Below are 26,743 nucleotides of genomic sequence, written 5' to 3' on the forward strand. Positions count from 1 at the left end.
GGACTTGGTTTGCGACAAGTGAAAGAGCAAGTACTCTGGCTCATTGGGCCTTCTGGTAAATTTTACCAAACTTGAAATTTTACTTTTCCTGAAACAAGTACACTGGCCTATTGGTCATCTGGCACATTGTGCCACAAATCTGGTTCTTTGAGCCAAACATAGTGTAAAATTCCTTTCCTGTCTTATATGTATATTTTTTTAACCTGGCTTATTCGGTCAAATAGTTTTTTACAGCACGGAGGAAACGTTTTGTTTATTTTTTTAACAACAGAAGAGGGGCTTAAGAAGTCACACGGGTTTTGCTAAGATTCTTTTAACAAGGAATATATGGAGAAGTGGGAAATTTTGGCATCAACATAATTTTTTTATTATTAGAAATGTTTCCAATGAATTTTAATTAAACTTTGTTAATCATAAGTTTATGAAATAATAAAGTTATATACATATAAATCACGTTCTGTTTTCTTCTAAAACCAACGTCTCGGCAAAATTATAAATATATTGTCACGACTCTGGACGACGGCTGAGGATACCCCAGCAAAAACTAAAAATTTTTGAACGTCACCAAAAGTGTCGTTACAATTGGCGCCCGAGCAGGGACCTGGTTTTAGAAAAGAACGAACGTTGAACAGGGACGTTGTTTAGAAAAGAACGAACGTTGAACAGGGACCTGGTTTTAGAAAAGAACGAACGTTGAGCAGGGACCTGGTTTTAGAAAAGAACGAACGTTGAACAGGGACGTTGTTTTAGAAAAGAACGAACGTTGAACAGGGATTTTGTTTTAGAAAAGAACACGATAGGAACATGGAGAACAGTGGACAAACGGTTAACTAGGAAAGTCATTAGAACACAGGTACAGGGAAATCGGAAGCCACGGCTTAGAATTGCGAATCTTTAAAACAGGAATAGTGAAAGAGTTCGTTCGACAAACAGAGCAGTGCATCATCACAAGGGAAGGTCTTGATCAAAGTCACGAGAGGAATTAATATACAATGCCTTCGTATATTGAAAGCCTTGACCAAATAGCTGACTGGTCAGTACGTTATGACGGCAAAGGAAATCCATTAGGCTTCGTGGAAAGAATAGAAGAGCTATCAGAAATCTATGACATCGACTTAAATATAGTCCCAAGGATGATGACCATACTCCTTAAAGATTGGGCAGCGATGTGGTACCGTAACAACAATGAACGTTGGACCCTTTGGTCAAGCTTCAAGGCAGACTTTTTAAAATTTTTCCTTCCATCTGATTATTACGAAAGATTAGCAGAACTTCGTACAGAGCGAGTTAAAACAAGTCGAAGTCAGGTACAGGAAGCGATCAGTCATCGCCTGATAAGTAAACACTCAGAAGCGACGTCATTACCAAATACCACGAAATGTATGCCAACTACAAGAACAGGGCAGCACGTTGATTACAGTGTGAATCTGGAGCCACATGGACCACAAAACAAGAAAAGTTACCAACAACAGAGTAGTTTCAAAGTTAAGCAAACAACAATACGAATAAACACCATTAAAACGGCAACGACACCATTATTATCCAAGTCAACCATGATACCAAGCATGCAACGTCAAAGTAATCTAGCTCAACTCTCAGTAACATCGCAAGGAAATATGCAGGAACCACAACATCTACATTGTTCGAAACTCATCAAAGAAAGTCCGAAAGTCCAACCACAACAGAAGTTACACACCATTATGCCCGTCGAAGTAAATCCCCAGGTGCGAGAAGCACAAACACAACAGTTTAAAGAAAACCCACTGATTTCATCATTGATTGGATTAAAGGCACAGGATGTAACGCGAAAAGAACCACAACCCGTCGAAGAAAGTCCACAGGTGCTAGACGCACAACCACACTCAGTACCACTACAGGGAAAACCACAAAAGGAGGCAATTCATAAATGCATCGTAACTCCTCCACAGATTTCAACGTCTCATAGGGAAAGTCCAGAAGTAGGTTATCAACAAGCATATGCACAACAGTCGCTAGTTAACTACAATCAGAATACGCAACCACGAGAGCAAAAGCATCAAATCGAAGAGCATGACTTATCATCACGTCCAGCACTGCCACAACGTTTAATGATAGTACCGGAGTCATCACATGTCAATCATCCAGTACTACCAACTTCTACAAGTTCAAAATCATCAGCGCAAAAGCCACAGGGGCATTCACAAGGTAATTTTAAATCATCATCGCAAACACCACAGGGGCATTCACAAGGTAATTTTAAATCATCATCGCAAAAGCCACAGGGGCATTCACAAGGTAATTTTAAATCATCATCGCAAACGCCACAGGGGCATTCACAAGGTAATTTTAAATCATCATCGCAAACGCCACAGGGGCATTCACAAGGTAATTTTAAATCATCATCGCAAACGTCACAGAGTCATTCGCAAGGTAATTTCAAATCATCGTTACAACCAAAAGAACTTGAGCCACAGCCGCCATCTTCGGTTAATCAGCCACAGTCACCACGAGAAGCACCACCAAGAGATAATCACCAATCTGGTCAACCATCATCTTCGTCATCAACTACATCGCTACAGAGGAATTCTACTATAATACAGCCAGTATCGGATAATCGTCATGTACAACTTACGAACTCATTAGGTCCATTAGTTATCAATGTTTCAGATAGTAAACTTAACACGGAACTACCAAGCCAAGGAACTCAAGCAAAGGGTATAGTCAAGCATGACAGTCGACAAGAACCATGGTCACCACAAGAGAAATTGAACGTCATCAAACCAAGCACAAAAGGAAACAAGCCAGAGATTTTCACACAACGTCTAGGTACATTTAAACGAAAGGATAACCGTCATCAGGTCAAAAACCAAGATGAGTATTTAAAGATTTTCAAGTGTCCAAAGATTAGAAAGAGAAATCGAGCCTCGTTCTAAAAGGAATATTAGTAACACAAGTATTAGCATGTATCATATGGAAAATAAGGGATAAATGGAAAATCAGAAATATCAAGTGCAAATTAGCCGAAGAGGGGTCATCAACGTGTCATTAAAATAAAGTTTTAGTTTAATTTCTGTTCTGAAGAAGGAGGGAAATGTAACGACACAAATTTACAAAGTAAATTTCTGTGCTACATAAAACAAGAAGCAGAGAAAAACACAGTCTGTGTGTTAAATAACCGCCACCACTACACATAATATATCTAACAACTCACTTGAAAATAACTGAAGGCGACTTAACTGGAAAATATAAAATTGAATTAAAATATTTATTTTGAAATATCATGGACATTACCTGTGATCCTCGATGCCAATGCACCGCGGGCATCGCTACATGCAATGTGCAAATTCTAAAAATATACGAAAACAAAATTAACGTTTGGTTAAAACTTTTATGAATGGAACACTTATAAACGCAACAACAATGAACAATTATTGGCGAAACATGTTTAAATTTTAACAAATGTCTATTTTTTTCAATTATATATAAATAAAACAAAACACAAAACAATTTAACACTCGTGGTTGTTCAATTTTAGTTTATCTGCGTAAACGAAAAACAAAAACACAAAACAGTTTAACATTTTTGGTTGTCCAATTTTATTTTTATATGCGTAAACAAAACACAACAAAACAAAACTAAGCACGCCAACATCAATTTTATTTCTTTTAATATTTCTTTTCTGTTCACATTTAGATAATATTAAATTCACAAAATATATATGCATATTTAATACCTTGTTTTGCAGTATTAATACACTTTATTTTTTAATAATATAATATAAGTTAAAGGAAAACAAAACACACACGAAAGAAACACGGCGCGTAGTAAAAGTACTAAAAATCACGGCGAAGCAGAAGAAGTGAGAAAACAGTAGAACACAAAGTTCAACTTCACGGCGAAGTCAAGTACAGCAAAGAATACCGGTACGCTACACCAAAAAGCTTCGGTATGCTCAATATAAAAGGAGGCACATTTTATATAATCGGGGACTTGGTTTGCGACAAGTGAAAGAGCAAGTACTCTGGCTCATTGGGCCTTCTGGTAAATTTTACCAAACTTGAAATTTTACTTTTCCTGAAACAAGTACACTGGCCTATTGGTCATCTGGCACATTGTGCCACAAATCTGGTTCTTTGAGTCAAACGTAGTGTAAAATTCCTTTCCTGTCTTATATTATATATTTTTTTTAACCTGGCTTATTCGGTCAAATAGTTTTTTACAGCACGGAGGAAACGTTTTGTTTATTTTTTTAACAACAGAAGAGGGGCTTAAGAAGTCACACGGGTTTTGCTAAGATTCTTTTAACAAGTAGTATATGGAGAAGTGGGAAATTTTGGCATCAACATAATTTTTTTTATTTATTATTAGAAATGTTTCCAATGAATTTTAATTAAACTTTGTTAATCATAAGTTTTATGAAATAAATAAAGTTTTATATATAATTTATACATATAAATCACGTTCTGTTTTCTTCTAAAACCAACGTCTCGGCAAAATTATAAATATATTGTCACGACTCTGGACGACGGCTGAGGATACCCCAGCAAAAACTAAAAATTTTTGAACGTCACCAAAAGTGTCGTTACAATATCTCCTAGGAAAAAAATCACAAAATTTTTTCCCGAGATACGCCCAAAGAATCTATAGTACAAGGAAGCGCCACGCTCGTACAAACGAAATACCCACTTTATTTTGCTGGTGGATTTATAATAAATCCACCTAACCTCATGCAACAATGTTCGATCGATTCACAACTGCTATGATGTTCAGTTCAAACCTATATGTGAGTCGAGTAAGGCTGACAAAAGCCCGACTTCAATCATACATTCAACCCTCTGTATTACATTATACGCTTGTTTGTATGTTTGTTCGCTGCAAAATGTTCAAGCGATCAAACAGCATTTCAGTGACGAAATCAAAATTGTGTATTTTGATTTCCACCAGGAAAGTTCGTAATGTAAACACCGTATGTGTTTTCTTACTAATATTTCAGAACTTCTATATGCTTTTTCAAAGGAACACGTCTATAATTATATTTCCGTCTATATTTGCTTGGGAGATAAAATAAGATATCTCTAGCCTGTGTTGCCTAATGCTGTTTGCATTCCATGTATGTATAATATTTTCACATACGGGTCGGGATATAATGAAAATAATAGATTTATAGCTATGTTCATACAGGTTAAATATTAAAGGTTAATTGGTAAACGGTGCTATTGTTGGAGAAGTAAAAAATTTTTTCGTTAGTTTCAGTTAGTGCCGCAAAACTGTCGCATAATACGGCATTATAACGATGATCTAGTAGGGCACTAGAAGTTGACCTATGTTAACTTTCTGATGACTAGTATGGATGTTGGTGCAATACTTTTAGTTATACGGGCAGGAGGTGATAATACTGCATCAGAATTTGTTGCTGATTTTTTATATTACAGCACATTTATAGCGTCTATTACAAAATAAGAACTCATTTTGTCAGGAACACCACTTATCGAAATTCTTAATCCTGGGACAGCATTGGCTTGAGATTTTAACAAACATATTCTAAAGAAAATTAAATAGGATTGATGAAAATTATTCTTAATTAAATTAAATATATAATAAAATAAAATAAAATAAAATAAAATAAAATAAAATAAAATGAAATAAAGTAAAATAAAATAAAATAAAATAAAATAAAATAAAATAAAATAAAATAAAATAAAATAAAATAAAATAAAATTATACAGAATAAATTATTAAAATAAATCATTATTAATTGGGAAACAGACAAAAAAAAATGAATGAGCTATCAAATAATGTGTAGATACTGTGTTTGATTTCTGTTTGGTTATCTTTACTATTGAAATTTGGCATTTCTCAATAAATGCAAAATATAGTAAAACAAAAATATTGTTGTTTTGTGAATCCTGCCGTTGAACTTGTTTATATGCAAGGTCCTAGCCAAAGAAGATTATTTATAGAATGGAAATGTAAATGCAGAGAATATGTTTTATAGAATGGAAACTCCGTCCACCTCGATCAAAACTAAGAAAAATTTATTTTATGCTTATGTGCTTAAGAAAATTAATTTTTTATAAAATTTTTGTCACACATTTGAAATAAGTTTGATTAAACCACACTTATGCCACTTTTACGCTCTTTATGCTCTTTCAGGGCTGCCGCGTAACTTTTTTCAACTACTTAACAAATTTTCATTTAGACAGATATATAAAGACTCGTAAATAAATATAAGTATATATTACATATAATTTAATTATTATTAAATTAAATGGGTTTGATTAACATTAACGTATAATTATGTAAAATGTAGTTTCGATCGTAATTTTGTGTGTTACGCAATTATTTATGCATTTTTCTTGGCTATTTGGACATTCCTCATATGCGGAAAGTAGTTTAGAAGGGCTTCATATATGTTAATATGTGGGAAACAATACAAATCTATTTAGCTTGAAATTGGAAAAAATGTTTTCAAATTGAATTTTACTTAATCTCATGTTGATAATGTTTTCCATCTAAATATGATGTTGTCGGTATTATATAACGAAATTTAAACTTATATGACATTAATAAATAAAACTTTATAAATATAATTTTGTACTGAAAAATAGAACCCATTAATTTTTATAATAGTAAATTAGTGTTAGACATATCAAAACTGTTATTACAATCTATTGTGCTTTTTTTTCAGAAAACAATTACTAAGTATATAGCCTTACTAAGTTCAATAAATATAACATTCTAAAATTTATTTAATATATATTGTTTTTTGTTAGAAATTGTAGAAATTTGTGTTTATAAATAAGCATTACCTGCGAGCAAAAATTCCTACAAAAATTTAATTCTTACTAATTCGTAAAGCGAATTTTGTAGTCAGTACCGAATAGATCGTTAATATGGAAGGATGTACACGCTCGCCAGCAATTTTCGTGGTGAGTATTATTAATGAACACTGGGTTAATCAATTGGGTATTATAATTTTGTTATATATTTTTCACACCACTTTTGAGGTTCACTCATATCGGTGTAAGATATGATGCGAGCGTAGGTTGTAACGAAAGGATACCTGCCTTCTCATTCGTAAATTTCATGGTTTAAGCATGAAAAATAAATTCTTACAAGAAACAACTACAATATTAAAGCACATACAGCCATAGTCAAAAGTATTTACACAACGAAAGTATTTACACAATGCAAATTAGCATTTATTCTGGGATTTGCTTTAAGAAAGTGCAGTTGTTAGCTTTTGTCACAAATTACATAAATATCATAAATTTTAAAATTTCAGAAATTATTCAGGAAAATGGTAAAAATCAAGGAATTATCAGTTGAAATTCGATCTGAGGTTGGTACCTAATATAAGAGTAAGATTTCGGCGACGAACTTAATAAAGTTATGCAAAATTTCATGTAAACGGTGTAAAATGTAGTTAAAATAAGAACATACGCCGAAATTTAAAAATTTTGAAGAAAACTGGTCGCAGACCTCCCATGAATCAAAGGGAATGCAGAAGATTAATAGGAGCAGTCGTAGAAAATCCTACAAAAAGTCTTGCCAAAATTGCAGCATGAGCGGAAAAATTGACTGGCAAGATAATTAGTGATGCTACACTAAATCGTATGTTGAAAGATGCTAATATCAATACCTATGTGGTGCACAAAAGAGTCAATATTACTCTATCGTCCCTATCAAATATTCTCTCATTTGATTTGAAATATTTTAAGAAACCAATATAGTTTTGTTATAATGTGTTATGGACAGATGAGTCTGGATTTCAATTTTAAGGTTCGCTCCATGCATTTAGGATAACGCCAAAAGAATAAAGCACGGCAGCTACTTAATAGATTTGAAGGTGGCACGGTTATGTTTTGGGAATGTCTATCGTGCTATGCATTTGGAGATTTGGTATCGGAAAATGGCACCTTAAATCAAATCGGTAATATTGGTATTTTAAATAGCCATGCCTTTACGTCAGAAAATAGACACTTTCCAATTAATAACTGGATTCTACAACATGACAATGCACCATATCATAAAGGATGTACTCTTAACCAATTTTTAAAAGAGTTAAATCATACTGTTTTTCTATGGTCTTCACAGAGTCCTGATCTTAATGTCATTGAAAATGCTTGAGGCTTCATAAAATAGCAAAGAACTATTGATAAAAATACTAAACATAGTGATACCATAATTAAAATCAAGGAAATTCGGTACAAATTGATACGCAACTTGATTAAATCAATTCCAGCTAGGTTACAGCAGTTATTGAAGCCAAAAGTGGTGTGACTAAATATTAATTATATTAATTAAATAAGCATAAAAAAATTAAAAAAAATTCATCAATTAAGAAGAAGAAAATGAAATTAAAGTTTTGTGTAAATACTTTTGACTATCGCTGTATATGTTATATTTTAATCCGTACTTTAATCAATTGAAACAGAGAAACAGTTTTTATATTGATGCTAGTGATATCTTTTTAAACGATGTAAATGTGTAACTGAATTCCGACTACGCAGGGTTCTAAAATATCTCCAAAATAAAATTTAGCAAAACACAAAATATAGGTAAACAAATATTGTACTCTTTCCTTTCAGCTAAAAATACATATGTATGGTATTTTCATTTTTTGTCAAATTTGCACGCTAAAGCAATAACAGAAAATAAACACAAAGTTTTCCTCTTGACCGGTCTAATGTTTTTGGAGACAAATTTTGGAAGGGCTAAGTTGAGAAGTCTTCTTATACTTTGTGTTTTTGATAGATTTATTGATGTCAGCTGTCTCTACCAGCTGTTTTATTTTAAAAGTAGTAAAAGCAAAAAGGCTTGATGTCAATCAGCCTCGAACTATATCTGTTGTTTTCTATTTTGTTTTGGGAGTTGATTTTTGTTAATAAATTAGCTGTCAATATGGTTTTATTCCATGTGGTTATTGTAAAAGTTATTAATGTTATTAATGTTATTTAAAAAGCTTATTAACATATTACCATAAAACCGTAATTACAAGTGGAAATAGAGGCAACTTAAATTAAGTTTTGTATACTTCACAAATTTTAAAGAATCGTGGCTTCAAAGAATCGACGCATTTGAGAATCAAAAGCCGAATTGCTTTTGATTTCAAATACTTGAAAATAAGTAGAAAATAATTTGAAAATGAGTTATAAATATTATAATGATTCGTGCATATAATTACGTTAAGCATGTGACCATTTATATTGCAATACAAAATATTTTTCACCTGAGTCAATACATGGCTCAACCATTATTAGAAACTCCAGAATAAGTTATTATTCTGGTCAATTGAAATTGATTAGTAACTGTACATAGTGGATATTAAACTTCAGAATATATTGTTTAAAGTTAATACATAAAGAGGTTTTTCCAACAGTAGTGAACTTCAACAACAAAAATTCATTTCATATTATTTTAACTAATTGAATTTTTGGTTGACCATACAGCTGTGTCGAGTATTGCCAAATACCCATCATCAGTGGTCTTAGAAATAATTCTTGTATTTAATTATTCGTAAATAATTTGTATTTTTTTGAGACTGCAAGTGCCAGGAATCGAACCCGCGTCTTGCCAAATTTGAAGCTCAGAGTCAGTGCACCTTCACCAGCTGACCCAAAGCCGTACTTGACTTTTATTTTTGCACATTAGTATCCTGAAAAATGTGCGAAAAGAAGTCAAGTACTTTGCCGCACATTTATACGTTGCAAGTGCTTTCGATTTTGTTTGATCACTGCATAAACATGTATGGTTTTGAGTACAGACTCAGCTTTTGTCCATCACTATGTATTAATATGAACGTTGATTGGTATTTTAATATAATTTTTAGTTTCCTGATGCTGTCTTTAGTTAGTCTAAAGTAAATAAATAAATTATAGTTTTTTTTCTTTTTTTTTCTATTTTTGACAATAACAAAAATTTGACCAATTAGCCTGCAAAAACACTATATTTTGATTAATTTTGTAGGTTATGTAAAACTTCTCTCTACATTCTGGTAAAATTTACCACTGCAAAACAAAGAATTCAAAAAAAAATATACCTATATATAGTATATGTTGAAGTACATAATGTATGTATTGACAAAACTATCTTACCTATGTCGAACAAAAGCCGACGAAAACTAGGGTTAATAACTCGTTTTTCACTAAATGGATGATATTGTTACGTAATCGCCTGTAATTCGTGCACGTCCGAATCACAGGATTTTGTAAAAATGAAATAAACTTCTTGATAAGAGAAACTATGTGCTTTATTTTATGAGTAGTATTAAAATACTTATATTTTACTCGGAGCAAATTTAGGAAACACAACTCAACTAAAATACTTCTAACTAACTTAAGATATCAACTGACATAATCAAATTATTTTTATTCGTTCCATTGCTTACATGATTAAATTCGTACCAATATTATAATTTTTGATTAAAAACACATGTAAAGAATTATTCTTAAAATTATTTTTACTAAGCAAACATCATTAAAAACAAGGATTCAAATAAAATAAAATTAAATGTTTGGGAAAGACAATACGCACGAGATCAAAGTCAAGAAGACAGTACTTTTTTTTAAATTCAAAAAAGGTGCTACACCTTAAAAGTTTAAATATTTAAACTTGGGTAGACAGGAGTAATACGCTTTAAACGCTTTCTAGGAAGATATTGTAGCAAGTATGTCTTACAACATTTTTCTATTTCAAAAAGGCGGGCTGGGAGTAATCAGGTTTACAAATCTTATAGAAAATTACCCGAACAGAGTTAGGTACCACAGCTACAGAGCAACAATTACCAGAAGACATCCTAGACTGTGTTAATACTGTCATATCTGTAATATGTTGAATATTTTTTTTTTCTAGAAAACTAGAACTTCACCAGTACTTAACTAAAGAAGAATATCGCTATATGTTCAATATATTATAACGAAAATTATGCGATTGTACATAAAAAGTTCAATATGTTCTCTAAATTCGTGAAAACGTTAAAATGATTATTTTTATAATATAACTTACCCTCGATGAAAAACAAATCGAACTTTTGTCATCAATTCCGCATGTTCTGCCAAACTCGTCAACGAATAAATTGCTCTAAAAAACAAAACAATCAAATCAAATAATTTTTATTTAAATTTTGTAAAATTTATGCAAAGATAATATTAAGATATAAATGACCAATTTCGACAGGTTTAATAAAATAGCTTAAATTATGTTTTTTTTCTCTGAATTTTACATATTTTATACGATAAATACAACTATATTCAAGGTGTTTCTGAATTATTTGGCATGAATGTGGGAACAGGTTTGTTGTGAAAAATACACAAATTCATTATTAGTACGTTCATTATTATTAGGTATAAAAAAAGTTTTAGTTTCCTGGCTTATTTTTTTTTAGTAGACGTCTGTCAAATACCCTCTACATCAGAAAAAATTAGAAATGCACCCACCCTCTCCTATACAATATTTCTAGGTCTTGAACCATTTCCCTTGGGCCGAATTAGTCGGAAATAGTTTGGATATAAACATACAATTCAACACTGGATCAAAAGAAAGTTTCTTTTTTAGACGTGTTTTTCGCATAAATTCCTATTCAGGCAGTAAATTTATTTTAAAGTTTGAATTAAGATCTAATGCCACATTATATTTGATTGGTATCATCTGCCTAAATTCATTATTTTGTCCTTGACTTATGGTATATCAAAATCTTTATGAATACCACCGTTGATTATTTATCAGTATTCATTGACAGTGTCAGGTAGTATTTCAGACGGTTGTCTGTGGATATATGCAGGTATGTCCATATCAGTTATAGAACCGCATATTGATTTGAGTATCCATGTTTTTGTATGAAAGGTTAAGTAAGTTTCTCTAAGAAGTACCCGCTATAAATTTTTATATTCAGTTTTATGTGTTTCTGTGTTATGATATTTGTTTGATATTCACATATCCATCAATGTCAATAACGTCTACAATGTTATTTTAATGTTTATATGCTCTATTATTTGTAATAATATTCAAGTCATTTCCTTGAAGACCTTTTTGTTTATGGATTTTTATAGTAAGTGCCAGTTGACTAATCAATTGTTTTGAAAAGATGTTTTGTAATTTTGATGTTGCTGTGAATAACTTTGTGTTAGCATAAAGTATTGCGATGTTATCGGTGAAATTTGCCACCACAACTGAGTTGTCGCTAGTACTGAATATTTGGAGTGTATAAAGTATATAGTGAAGATCTATTAACACCACCTTGTGGGATTGCTACTGCAATGGCTTACGTTTTTAAATGGTACTAAACGATACTAAACTTTCTCAAATGCTTTTCTGTATCGACGAACAGTACTTATGGAATTGCTGTGCGTTTTGCCGAAATCCGAATTGGTGGTCTCTCATTATTTGTAAAGCTTTTAATGCGGATCACATTCCATCGTCGCTTATAGAATAATCGGTTCATATAATTTCTGCCTTTTTTCTTGGTTTTATAATTGAAGTAGTTATTGCCATTCTTCATTCGATAGCAAAATATAACAATCGAATTTTATAAAAAATGTTTTACATGTATTTGAGTGCTTTTAAAAGAAGCTAGTTTGGTATACTTAAATATAGTGTAGTGTATTGTAATTAGTTATATTAAATAAGTTATGCTAAGATCAATTTATGTTAAATAAGTTATGTTAAGAAAGCTATGTTAATGTTAAATACAAAATGTTAAGAATTCTAGATTAAGGAAGTTATGTTAAGTAAAATAATTCCATTATACAGGGACTAAAAGTTCTAAGAAAAATGTATAAAAACAGAACAAAATTTGAATAAAATCATCAGTCGAAATCTAACATTTGGGTTTAACTGGCAGCAATATTTTGCTCCCTTAGCGAGAATTCTTATTATTTGGATATTTTGCTCCCTTAGCGGAAATCCTAATACATTCAGATATAATAGCTGAATATTATAATAGTTTTGTATTTTGATATACAAATATTTGGTTTTGAATTAATTTGATCTATTGTATCCTCTTCACTATGGTCTGCTGAGTTGTAAAAGCAATTCCAACAATTACTCCCTATAAATGAGAAAACTTCATTTTTGATTAGTATAGTTTTTTAATCAATACTAACTAATTTGTTATCATAACTCTAATATTAAATTATTCCAAAACTTATTTAAAAAGTATGTGTTGTCACCAAACTATGGTCCAATACATATTTTAACTTTATATATAGAAAAAGTTAGTTAAATAAATTTTATTATTAAGTTATATGTATATTCTTCAAGCTCACAACTTTTCCTACATTATTTTACGTTTAAGTGATTCAGAGTCCAACCCAAAACCTAATAATATGTATTTCATTGTAATTTTTCTATATCCCTGTTGCTTTCCTAAACAAGAACAAGAATCAATTTAGCAATATGAAATAGATTAGACTCAAATTTTCTATGACCAATATTCCTGTGAATTGATATAGATATTTTTTCAAAATCTTTTTATGGTAAAATCCTATTTCTATTATCTGTTTCTTATTTACTTTATTATCATTTCTTATCTTCGTTCTCATGTCGTCTTAACATCAGGTCTTACCAACAGTTTTCTTCTAAATTATTCTTTAATTGTGCCTATTTTATACCAAAATTAGAATTGTGACAATTAAGATGTTGAATCTCTTAACCGCATTTGATCTGAATTTTACATTCATACTCATCAATGGGTTATGGTCAAAAAAATTCTAACTTTGTACAATTTCTATTAAAATCTGCCAATAGTTTTTCTTCACCATCTTCTTGTGGCTGTTTCAATATTGCTCCAACAACTCAAATGCTTGTATCTGCGCAGATACATATATGTATATTGGTATATCAATGATTGCAACGACTCTATTTTCGACCGACCAAGTCCTCGATTAATGGAAATGACTGTAATTGGGAAACAGAGAAATGCAATGAGTCATAATTTTAACAATAAGTGTACATTCATAGAAAAACAAGAAAAAATACGTTCAAATGTTTTTCATGTACACTACTTATAATCACTCTCATTCGCCACAGAAATGATGCATAAAGGTGAAGTTAGACGGTAGTTAACGTAAGAAGTTAAGTCAAAGCGAAATGCACAAACAACCAAACCTGTGTATTTGATAGGAACGAAATAAATAAAAACGGTGTACTTTGTTAATTTCGTTTCTATCAAACACACACGTTTGGTTGGTTGTGCATTTCGCTTTGAATTAATTTCTTACGTTACCTGCCGTCTAACTGACCCTTTAAGTGGCCATTAGACAGTATCGCCCGCTGAGAGCGCACGAAGTCGTCTCTCTCCATTACACATCAGCAAACAATGCCTCCAGGAAACAATGCAAAATTTGTTCACTCATCAGTATTAAAGCAATCGCTGAAGTGTCAATAGTGCCTGCTATGCGCAATTTCTTACGAAAAATAATATTTAATTTATAATTTTGATTTATATATTTATTTTTATACATTATATTTTTTTTAATATTTAAAATTTTTTTTTGATATGTTATAGTAATTAATTTTTCGTAGGTAGACAATACAAATAATATTTAAAATAAAATATTCCTTGTAATTAAATGTTTGATTATTTATATTTTTTTTTGAAATCCAAGATTATTAATATTTTAATTCTTCGTGATAACATGTTTTGGAAATTAAGAAATTTTACCTATGTAGAAAATACAAATATTTAAAATAAAAGATTGTAATGTATATGCGATAGTTATATTGGCAATGCATATTATTAATATAATAATAAGTGATTATATATTTGAATGCGCAGTGTATATTCAAATACACTAATTGTTTCCAAGCGCATTGCATTGTTTACAAACAAATGCATAAGTCCACACACAAGGAATTTGACACCACACATATCGGCGACCCTTTACCTTCGATTTAACCATATGCTTGCCAGGCATTGACCGCTTATACAACAACATCAACAGTAAGCGTACTCGAAACAAGTGGAATCGAAGATGCTTTCTTACCAATAAATTATTAAATAGAAAACTATGCGTATAAAAACAATTGTGGGTTGCAATGAGTTTGAACTGAACATCGTACGAGGTGTGACTCGATCGAACATTGTTGCATGAGGTTGGGTGGATTAATTATAAATCCACCAGCAAAATAAAGTGGGTTTTTCGTTTGTATGAGCGTGGCGCTTCTTTGTACTCTAAATTCTTTGCTTCAACACAACATTCTGTTGGTTAATTATTAAAGATGTGGAAAAGATGAGAAAAAAAACAATAACAAAATCTTTTTATGTCGAAAAGATTAGGCAATATGTTCTAATTTGGTTTTAGAAATGCATATCAGTCCATAAAATATAATGAAAAATGTTTGAAATGCCAGTCATCAAATTTTACTTGATTTTTCTTTCTTATATGTAAACTAGTGTCATGTGCATACTGTCGTGTGTGTCTAGAGATATGAAACATAGTTAATAAATAAATGGATTGGTCATGATTTCATTCTCGGAAATTATTAAAAGATTAAAAAGAACGAATACAACATTACTCATTAACTTTTTCACGGCAAGTCTAGTGCCGTTAGAAAGTTTAGGTTAATTAATATTGCAAAGCATAGTAGACGGTACTTCAATTTTTAATTGTAAATTGTGTGGTGGTGATCCAAGTAAATCAAGGAAATTCAAAAATTCAATATCTACTGACTTATATGTAATCAATTCTCCAGCTATTTTATGCCGTATTTATTTTATCGACATCTTTGTTTTTTCCTCCCAATATTGTTCTCTCAAGCAACCGAACATGATTTTTGGGGTGCTATTCTATGCCTGTAAAGACTTTATCAATCGATTTTTCTTTGAATTGTATAAAATCACAAAAATTTTTGGAGATTATATTAAAGCATTAATTATGTTAAGGTCTTTACGTCTCCACAAATATTAAGATTTCAAATATGTGTTTGTATCGTCAGCAGAAGCACCACCAAAAAGTTCTTGATTTCCACGTAAATCCTTTATTCTTCTATCTAATGTTTCTAACAAATGTTGTGCGCCATAATGCACTCATCCTATACTATTATTATGGATTGCTGAAAACTTTTTCCATTCCAGATGTCTTCGATCTGTTACACATATGGTTTTCATTTATCAATATATTCAAAGGTAACTTAAGTACAGAATGTGCTATTCGGCCGCCATCCCAAAAAGTTGCTGCAATTCCAAAAGAGGCAAGTGGCGAAGCAATTTGAATATGTGATCGTATTGTATACTAAACAATATTGAAGAAATGAATCGAATACGATTCCAATTACACTTTTACTTTATTTATTTATTTAACTAAAAAAAATTGAAGCAGAATTTAAATAAAAATGACATATGATTAAATTGGATTAAAAAAACAAAAGTTCAGTTAAAATCACTATCTATGTATTTACCATATGTGTGTCTCTGTAAAACACGCTTACATCAATATCATTTGGTTTTTATTTTTTCTAAACACTGTGTTGAACAACGATATGTAAACAAAAATCTTCTTTTCACAGTAAAAATGTGCTCTTTGGAGGAACTCCACCCGGTGTTAAAAGCCAAGGTTTCAGAATCGCCAAAAAGCCAGAATTATATTCGATACATTACACATGCAGCAATATATTGGCGGATGAGATGCTCCTGTAGGTCAGCAATCGCCCAAATTTCGGAATTATGCGTTGCTTCCAGAAATTTTGTATTAAGTAAAACATAAACAATAATCATATACCTAAAAAATAATACTTCTATAATTTACGTTAGTCATTGGCAACAAAACTTTCTGTTTCATCATTAATACTGAAGGACCCTTTTCTATTTAAATATTAATTAAGGGGGCGTTCAACGTTATTTAAAGGTGGAGCAATAATAGCAATATGCGTGCAGTCAAGTGGTCCTATTATGCTTTTTATACCGAATTTCTGGAAAAATCTAAATTCAAATTTAGACAATTTAGGCGAAATCCATTTTTCTTTGAATTATCACAAAACTGGGTATGTTTTTACAAAATTTTCTTCCTCAAGAATTGGGAAACTTTATTTTTCCTCCCTTCACTTTTACAATTACCCATAGCTCGCAAACTTCTACTAAGGAATAATTGTGAATAATTGTCAATACTTGATAAATTTGTCAAGTTCACATAATAGGTCCGATAGTACACATGTAATATTCTATAAATAATACTGAAAAGGGTTGCTTTAAATATTTTGTTGACTCCTTGTATTTCGTTACCTATTAAAGTTGAAAAAGCTTTTGATGTGAGTGTTTATTTGATTATATTGTTACATCAAAAATAACACGAAGTTCCATGTGAGTGCATTGGCAAGTGTACCGAAGCTGACTGTGTTATATTTATTTTTTTCAGGATGCGCCACTTGAAAAGTCTGAATCTCTGAATAGTGAAATTGATGTCAACTTGGTTGAGTTACTAAAGAGTAGAGTAGTAGGGAAAAACGTTTTAGACAAGTATTAAAACTTGACTTGTTCGCTTGATGAACCTTTGAATATGCAATATTTTACAAATATGTTGGACAAAGATACTAACAAAGATATTTGCTTATATTTCAATAATATATATTATACACACTTAAGATTTCTAAATAATGCACCTTTGCAACTACGACGCTAGTCTTTAAAAAATGCATGAGATTGCACAATTCTTTTTTAACAGTGCACCGTTGTTGGGCGCAAAATTAGAGCGAAAATTGGCAAAAAATTGTTAAATTTACATAATTTTTTCTCTCAGTGCAGAAATATAAGTAGATATATTAGTTATAAGTTAGTCTTAAGATTTATTTTAAATAAAGTATTTGCAAAACTTAAGTTTTGCATTTCCTTTATTTTAATTAACTCGCATTCCAAGCTTTTGTTATGCATGCAATACAAAGGACCTATACAAATAGCGACAACTACCTCATATGAATGAACGTTATCGAGCTGTACGACCTTTATTACGATATTGATATAAATCAGCGAATTAACATCCAGCGACTTTGCTGTCTTGGTCATGTCGTGAGAATGGATGAAGATGCCAGCGAAAAAGATGTTTAAAGCAGTAATTGGAGGAAGAAGGCGTAGTGAATAAGTTGAGGGAATACTAACCGAACTTAATGTACGAGACTGAATAAGGTGCGCACACAACAAAGGCGCCTGGAGAGACATGCTGCGTCAGGCCAAAACAGGATAACGGATGTTATGGCCAAATAAGAAGAAGAATAAAAAGGAAGGGTGTGTGTGTTGTGTACCTCGTGTGGAAAAAGTACTGTTTAATGTAAAATTATTTATTATATTTTAACAATTTCTTTATATTTAGAACATTGATCGCAAATATTGAGTTTCATATCACGCTTTTTCTAAACAAAGTAAAACTAATACAATAAAAATACTACTATACGAGGGCTGCTATATATATTTCTGGCCTAATAATGTCCAGAAATTTATTCCCGCACTTAATGTGCGGTTTGAACCGATGTGTGAAAGCTCGTGTTGTTATGGTGTATAATGATTCGTCTTCTCTTGTTCGTTTTTCAAATTTCTCCGAAGACTTCAGGCAAACAAATTGTGGTGTACCACTCAGAAGTGACCGTCCTACGTTGCTCAAGCGGAACAGTCGCCACATGACCAGTTTTGCCAAAGAAACAGGCGACCATTTGCTTCGAAGTGCTTCTTCCACGAACAACTTTCGTTCGGGCTCATACGCATAGATCCATGATTCGTCACCTGTGACGATCTTATAAACGTCTTTGGACGCACCGCGATCGTATTTTTTTAACATTTCTTTGCACCAATCGACACGAACCTTTTTTTGAGCGATTGTCAAATTGTGCGAGATCCAACGAGAACAAACCTTTTTTACGGTCAGGTGTTCATGCAATATCGAATGTATGCTGGTGGGAGAAATGCCCAAAGATGCCTCTATCTCACGGTTTGTCACATGACGATGTTGCATTATCAGTTCACACACGGCATCAATGTTCTCTGGCACAACGGCTGTTTTTGGACAACCTTCACGGAATTCGTCGTTTTAAATAAAACAATTCACAATTAAATGACAACACTTTCAGAGTGATGTTATGCTAAAAAATGTTAACCTTTCCAATGAAAATGTCAGATTGCACCTGGCTAGAACCTTACGTTCCTTATGGTATTCTTGTAGTTGTCACACGATCAGTTTTCCCGAAAACTGTTGGGTTGTTGTTGTGAACATATTTTGTTGGGTTTGGTTTATATTGAAACATCCATACAGTTGACTGCTGTTCTTTCCGGTTCATACGCATGTAGGTGTTCATGATTCTTCACCTCTTACAATCTTACTGGTATACATGTCTTTTGAAATACCGTCATTGTACTTCTTGAGCATTTCTGTACACCAATCGACACGAGCATCTTTTTGAGATTTTTTCAAATTATGGTGAATAAGGGAGCCAACGAGAACCAACCATTCTCACGGCCAAATGATTGTGCAATGTTGTATATGTTCTTGTGAAACCAATGCGTAGGCCGCATGACGATCTTGCATCATCAATTTTTGCACAGCATCAATGTTTTCTGGCACAAAAACTGATTTAGGACGACCGTCACGAATTTCGTCTATGAGCGAACTGGGGTCACGATTAAGTCATTGTAGCAGCATTACACTGTGGCAAAGGAGTAAGTTGACTCTTGTGCAAAAATTTTCTCGCGTTAATTCCATTTTTTTACGAACACTCAATTTTTAAATTACTGTAAGTAACACAAATAACGCTCTTTTGGTAAAAAGTCTAAGATAGGTTATATTTAATATTGTCAAAGTTTCGTATGGAAATGTCAGATGACATCTGATAACAATCAGTGTTGCGAAGGCTTAAAATACAAAGAGTGACCCTCATACATTCTAGCAAAGCAAAATAAAAGTCGTCGTTGCAAATTGACGAACAAATTTTATGTTACGATTGATTCAGATATGGAGTCAATAATTTTTACTTAGAAATCATTGTAAACACAAACTGGGACCACTGTTGGAAAATGTTTTGAAAATACTGTCGTTAGTGATATCAGAATCGATACCTCATAGATGACATCGGCTGAATTCTATAATCACAAGCCTTTAAAAAATTAATTTTCAAAATACGCTCAATATAGCAGTTTCCATTCATTATTAAATTCGATATTGCTTTTTAAATAACTCTTTTAAATTGTTATTACCTAGTTTAGTAAAAAAAAATTATTTAATAATTTTCTTTTGACTTCTGTTCAAAGATGAAATGTAAGGTGGTGACTTATTTAGTAACACGAAAATTATTAAATCAAACTAATGCCGTTTCCGATTGGTATATCTGGGATAAATCTGGGAAATGTACAGCACTCGAGATTATTTTTTATAATACTCTGAATATTTTGTCAGAGTAACAAGATTAAAATGATTAGCTATTTTATATGATTTAATAATTACATAATGTGTAATTGTAATAATGAAATATTATTAAATAATAAAGATGATAGATAATAAAATTACAATCGAAATATTTAATATGTGTATATAATAATATATATTATAATAATATAACTACCTTATATAAATGTGACAAATGAAATAATAATGAAAAATAAATAAGAAAAAAAATGAAGAATAAAAAAATATTCTTTCAGGTAAAAAAAACATAGTACGTATATCCTTAGCATATATTAAACATAGTACTATATTAAAAATTTATTGCAAAATTATAATAAATTTCATTATGGTAACTTATACGAGTACCTATAACAATCTATTTGCCTTCAGTAAAATTGGAAAACAAACAAGCGCCGTCGTTGAACATTTAAAAAATCGAATTGGTGGGTCATCCGCTTGATTTACAAACAGTCCTGATTGTTCCTGAACGTCAAGACTAAATCGCGTGGACAACGATTTTTGTCGGCACAAGCAACGACGCAGCCGTTGTTGCATTTAAAAAGCATGTTTTGGAGGCGTCTGAAGAAGATTGGAAAAAATATTTCCAGAAACAATAAACCAATTTTCAACGACAAGTTAGTAATTTTTTATTATTAGGCTTAAAATATAAGTTATAACCCTCGTAAAACCCAGTGCGCTTTAAAGGCAAGGATAAAAGTTAGTTAAGCCTTTCAAAATAAAAGGCAGAATGGATATTACTACGAGTCACTACGAGTCAGACTTGTTAGTTTATTATTAGTTCATAAAAATAATAACTATTACGGTCCCTGTATAAACAATTACATGAAAAGTAAATAAGTCACTATCTCATTAGCAGGAAAAATGTGTTAAACCTCTAACAATCAATGAAGTTGTAATTGTAGTTATCAGACAAAAGTCTATAAGAAATAAATACTCAGACGTACAAATTCACTTGTATATTGTATATATGTATATATGACGTAGACAAAAAAAACTCCAGTAGTGAAGAGCTGACGTACTTCTAATTAATTAATCATTTAATTTGTAAAACAAATTATATTTTTATTAAATTATATTCGCTTAGTATTAAATTGAACAGTTTATAGTCTTAAATGCAAGAACGTAAAACAAAAACAAATTAACTAGTGGCAAAAACGTACAGATCTCAAAGTTCAACAATTTAATTTCAACCATTTTAGATGCCACAATCAACATTTTTCCCATTCCAGTACACTTTAATTAAAAAATTTTTCTTCACAATTTCAAAATTACTTCTTCTTCATACACTAAACTGTACATTGTGCTTGTGCATTAGTACAAAGAATAATTTATATAGCGCAGAACTATTATTAAAGATCACATTTCAAATTTGATATAATTTTTACCGCTTTACGGCAATATGTGACATGTATATGACAACCATGCAACCATATAAATGGCTTAATAGAAGAAGCCATTAATTGGAGAATTAAAAGTTTTTAACAAGCATGAATCGTGCCAGTAATCATATATGTACGTTGCTCTACATTCTGCATCGAGTACTTCAGCAAAACGTCTTTCATACAAGTTCATAATAGTAAAATACGTTTTTAAAGTCGATTTATTATGATGACCATACTATGATGAAATCGGAGAGAAAAACCATTCCCTATTACATTAGTTTTCTTGTATAATAGCAAATGAAAGTCCTAGAAAGTAATGCGCAGTATGTAGACATTTTTAAATTATAACCACCAAAGGAAGAGTTCGAAGGAAATGGAAATTGTCTTCATAGTTTTATTAACTATGACATTAGAAAGCTATACCTAAATTCGGGCAATAACTCTATTACTGGACTAATAGACTACTACCTATGCGCTGCACTTTGCTTTCTCTAAACAAAAAATGCAAGCAATGAATTAAGGAAGTTTTTGAAATACAGTCAAACTTCCATAACTCGAACTTCTATAACTCGAACTTCTCTATAAATCGAACAAAAATTTAGTTCCGTTCCGATAGGTATATGGGAAGTGCATTCTATAAGTCGAATTTTTATTTTAAGTATAAATTTATTTTGCTGTTTTGGGGGAGTCCCTTGTTCCAAACCAAATGTTTAATTTTTTCTTTCTCATGTTGCTTATACTAGTCGCTGGCAGCGTGGTTTAAAGTAAATAAAATAACTTCCAATGCTACTCTTAACGAATTTATTAAGCTTGACAATAAATTTGTTTATCAAGATTTAATACAGATGACGACATTATTGAGCACTAAGCTCTAAATTACTGGATCTAATTCTAAGTGCAACGGAAAGTGATGATGATGGTCAGTGGATGTAATTGTTCATCAGCCTTCCAAGAATGAAGTAAGAGATTCATTGAAAATTCTGAATTTTTAGATTGTATATGAGATTTGTATGATTTGTAAGATTGTATATGGGTCATTCTTTTACAAACCGGACGAATTTTAACAAACAAAGATCTCATAATTTCCGATTTAACTAAAATTTTTTTTATGAGCTCCTGTTATGAAATAGGAATACCGGAATACCCGTATCTCGGGAAAAAATTTTGTGATATTTTTCCTAGGAGATATGGACCCATAGGGTTTTGAAAATTGGCATTGTAGACACATTTTCAAATGGCTATATCTCAGGTCATATAAATGGTACAGACTTGAAATTTGTTGCGTTTTAAAGATAATTGATTGAACTTTTAAGAAATTTTTATATTTAAGTACTAATATTAACCCTTACATTTCAAAAACATTTTTCCAAACATGTACCCAAAAAAAATTTTAATTAAGTAATAATTCGTATTTTTTTGTGAAACAATTACCTTTCTTAATGCTTTTGTAATTAAAAACAAATTCCGCCTTATTTTTCTTTCTCTAATGTGGGATTTATGCACTTTGGCGCGTTTTCTAGAAACGGATTTTTAATATCGAAAAACCAAAACACACAACTAAATTTCTCACAAAATGCTTTTATTTTTGCAAATTTCGTGGTGAGTAGGGACCGGGTGGGCAAAATAGCAAAATAGTCATTGCGTAGCATTAGGCCTTTTGTTTTTGTACTACGCGTTATTTTTACCTCATACATACAATTTTAAATATTATTTTTTTATCTTCTTTGAATAAAACCTTCATCATAGCAATTCTAAATACTCCCAGGGAACAAGTCTCCCTATTCCCACGCTATTCCCAAGAATAGAACTTTCTTATTCTGAATTGCTTGGGAGGCAGTTATTTTGGGAACAACAATAATTTCAAATTTGTTTTGTTAAATTTTGGCAACCATGGCACTTTTTTTGGCGGAAAGTGCGAAAATGAACAAAACAAAGAAAAGAATTGCGTATGATATGTTGATTTTAATGTAAAAATCGCATTATCCGAAATAAATATAATGAATACTTTATAAATAAATAATAGAAAATTTTTATTTTATTTATTTTATTATTTATATATGTATATAATTTATTATTTCCTTATATACAATATATACAATAAAACAAAGCAAAATATCTTATTTATTAATTGAAATTATTAATGTTTTAACTAAAATTTAAGTTCCTCTCCAAACCTCGTATTTATTTTCATAGTTAGGATACAAATGTCCTCAAATTAATAAACTGTAATAACAGTTTATGATTGTGCAGATGTTACAATAAAAACGGAGCAATGTTTTATCTGCACATAATTGCAAAAGTTGATTTTAACGTATTCTAGGAATCCCATTCATTTCAGAATTTGGGTTTCTGTCAATATCTATTGTTTTAAATAACAATAGTAATGCTTTAATTTGTGGAAAAAAACCCTAGTGGATAAAGTAAAAATTTTTTGCTATTAAAAATAATAGTCACTTTCGTCTCGAAAATTTGACGTTAAATTACAACTTATATTCACAAAATAATGGTCTCGCCAGTGCGACTAGTGGAGTAACATTAGCATGACTCTCTCAGCATTACGTTCCTAGATTAGGTTCTATACATAAGAAAGAACAAATCATGCAACAAATAATGCCTCTACAAACAGATTAGTATTGAAATTTAACAATTAAAAATAAAAATATAATTATTTAATTAATTGAATTATTCTACAGCTGGTTTATGATTTCGTTCTAATATAAACACAGCAAGTAAAATTGTTAATAAAAACTTTCATAGTAAAAGTAAAAACTCCAGAAAAATATGCGAACAAAAAAGTCAAATACGGCTTTGGATCAGTTGGTTAAGGCGCGCTGATTCTGAGCTTCACATTTGGCAGGACCCGAGTTCGATTCCTGGTACTTGCAGTCTCAAAAATAATTATTTACGAATAATTAAATACAAAAATTATTTCCAAGACCACTGATGATGGGTATTTGGCAATACTCGAAACAGCTGTATGGTTAGCCAAAAATTCAATTAATTAAAATAATATAAAAAATAAAATTTTTGTTGTTGTATTTTACTACTGTTCGAAAAAACCTCTTTGTAAAAATTTAAATGTATTAAATTTATTATAATACTTTTATTAAAATAATAATTTTAATATAATAGCATTCTTTCATAATAAAAAAAGCTAAAAATATCTGAAAATTAGTCAAATATGTTATTATTCAATAGTATTAGTGATTAAAAATGATTTTGGTGATTTAGTTTTACAGCACCGTAGTAGACACTATAATCGCGAGCTTCAGTCTCTAACACTTTTTCAAATAGTCATGGCTGTATTCTACAAATGTTATCAAATAGTGACTTAAATAGTTTTGCAAAAAATAGTGTTTCGAAGGTAAATCACATAATCAATTAGACCATGCTGACGCTCCATTTCAGAAATAATAAATTCATTAAACAGTAGCTTTAAAAACTCATTTACTACCCTTAAAATAATAATAAAATTTATAAGATGTTTTACGGAATATAGAAATATATTATCAAGTTTCGGTGATCAGTTGATACAGTAACGCTATAATTTCACAAAAACAAAACCAAAAATACATAAGATTCCAACATTTTAACTAGTTACTCAGCACATCTGAGTTGTTGGTCTTATATCCTATATTTTTATTAATAAAGATGAATCTAACATCACAAAATGCACAGTTAAGATGGACAGATGGTTTTAAAATTTACAGGTGCACAACGTGACATTATTATAGGAATCCTCTCTAAGTAAACTCACCTCTGTAATGCATTGCCCCATACACGTTTTAGTGATGAGTTCAATCATTTTGTCCACATCGTTTCCACTGCTAGTGTTTATATTGAAGAGTTCAGACCCGATATCTAATTCAGTGGTTGCATAACTGTTGAGTTGATAAAGGCCATTAATAACAGTTTCGTTATTACTGTTTTTACTATCCGCATCTTCTGTCGATGCATCCTCCGCTTTCGATTCACAGACACCACAAGAAAATAACAACAAAAGGAACACTAACGAATTAACTATTATTTTATTGAGAAATGCAACACTTAAACATTTTTTAAAATTTTGAATAATACAGATTAAGTGCCGCTTTAGCGTAGCTCCCAACAGTGACGTCATTATAATAAGTTCTTTAAGTTATTGTAATTTATTGCATATAAGTAATTATACATAAAATTAACAATTATATTGCTGTTAGTATTAAATCAACTTTTAGCTACACCTGCATTTCGCATTTTTAGTCATTTATTTCAGTCATTAATTAAAATTTTGTTAATTGCACACAGGTTTCACAATTTCTTAGTTAATTAAAGAATTTCAGTTAAAATAGCATTCACTGATATTCCAAATAAGACCCTTTCATTTCTTACAGTATTCAGTAAATATTAATGTTTTTTCATATCAAGTTATAATTATTTCATTTAATACGTTTTAATCTATTGTAATCCAACTATGCTCGCTGTTATTGGCATTGATTTAAATTAAGACTATAAGTATATTGTATTAATGATATTGAATATGAATTTTAATGTAATTTATTAAAACGATACTTAAATTCAACTTAATTATCATATTTAAATCAATTAAACATTTATTCACTTCATTGTGTTTTGTTGTGTACAACCAATTAAACGCACACGCTTCAGATCCCGTTTTGATTCTTCGCTAACGAAGCTCCGACATGAAAACCTCATACTGGTCTAAGCCAGAGTCGAGCCGCAACTGATAGGCATCGAGTTACGCTTCGTAAATACCTCGGGTTGTTCGAATGTCTTATATACAATACATAACGTTTATTTGTGCACAAAAAAACAATTACGAAAATACACTGTAAAATGCACTTGAGCTTCATTGTAAACAAGTTGTGAGTTCGTAGAAGAATCCCCGTTTATAAATGCGTAATTACTGTGTTGTCTTCTGAAGTATCAATGAATATTTGTAGAGCAAATCTTTGTCTTTTGTCGACACAACTAATTAATCGGTGTGTTATGTCATACGTCACA

At 31.0% G+C, this 26,743-nt stretch overlaps 1 protein-coding gene across 2 annotated transcripts in view; it reads right to left on the reverse strand.

Annotated features, from left to right (window-relative positions):
• The window catches only part of LOC119666297 (protein sevenless), a 48,278-nt gene extending 22,068 nt beyond the window's left edge, over positions 1-26,210 (reverse strand). The window contains exons 1-2 of one of the 2 annotated variants that reach the window (XM_038075578.1): positions 25,497-26,202; positions 10,987-11,061 (exon numbers count right to left, since the gene is read on the reverse strand). In XM_038075578.1, the coding sequence (XP_037931506.1) occupies positions 10,987-11,061; positions 25,497-25,859 (438 nt within the window). In that variant the 5' untranslated portion in view covers positions 25,860-26,202. Of the gene's footprint in view, positions 1-10,986; positions 11,062-25,496 lie in introns of both variants that reach the window. The other variant, XM_038075579.1, reaches the window with a different exon arrangement.
• Positions 26,211-26,743: the final 533 nt, after the last annotated feature.

This window comes from Teleopsis dalmanni, chromosome 1 (genome assembly GCF_002237135.1).
Source record: "Teleopsis dalmanni isolate 2A chromosome 1, ASM223713v2, whole genome shotgun sequence".
Taxonomy (NCBI): Eukaryota; Metazoa; Arthropoda; class Insecta; order Diptera; family Diopsidae; genus Teleopsis; species Teleopsis dalmanni.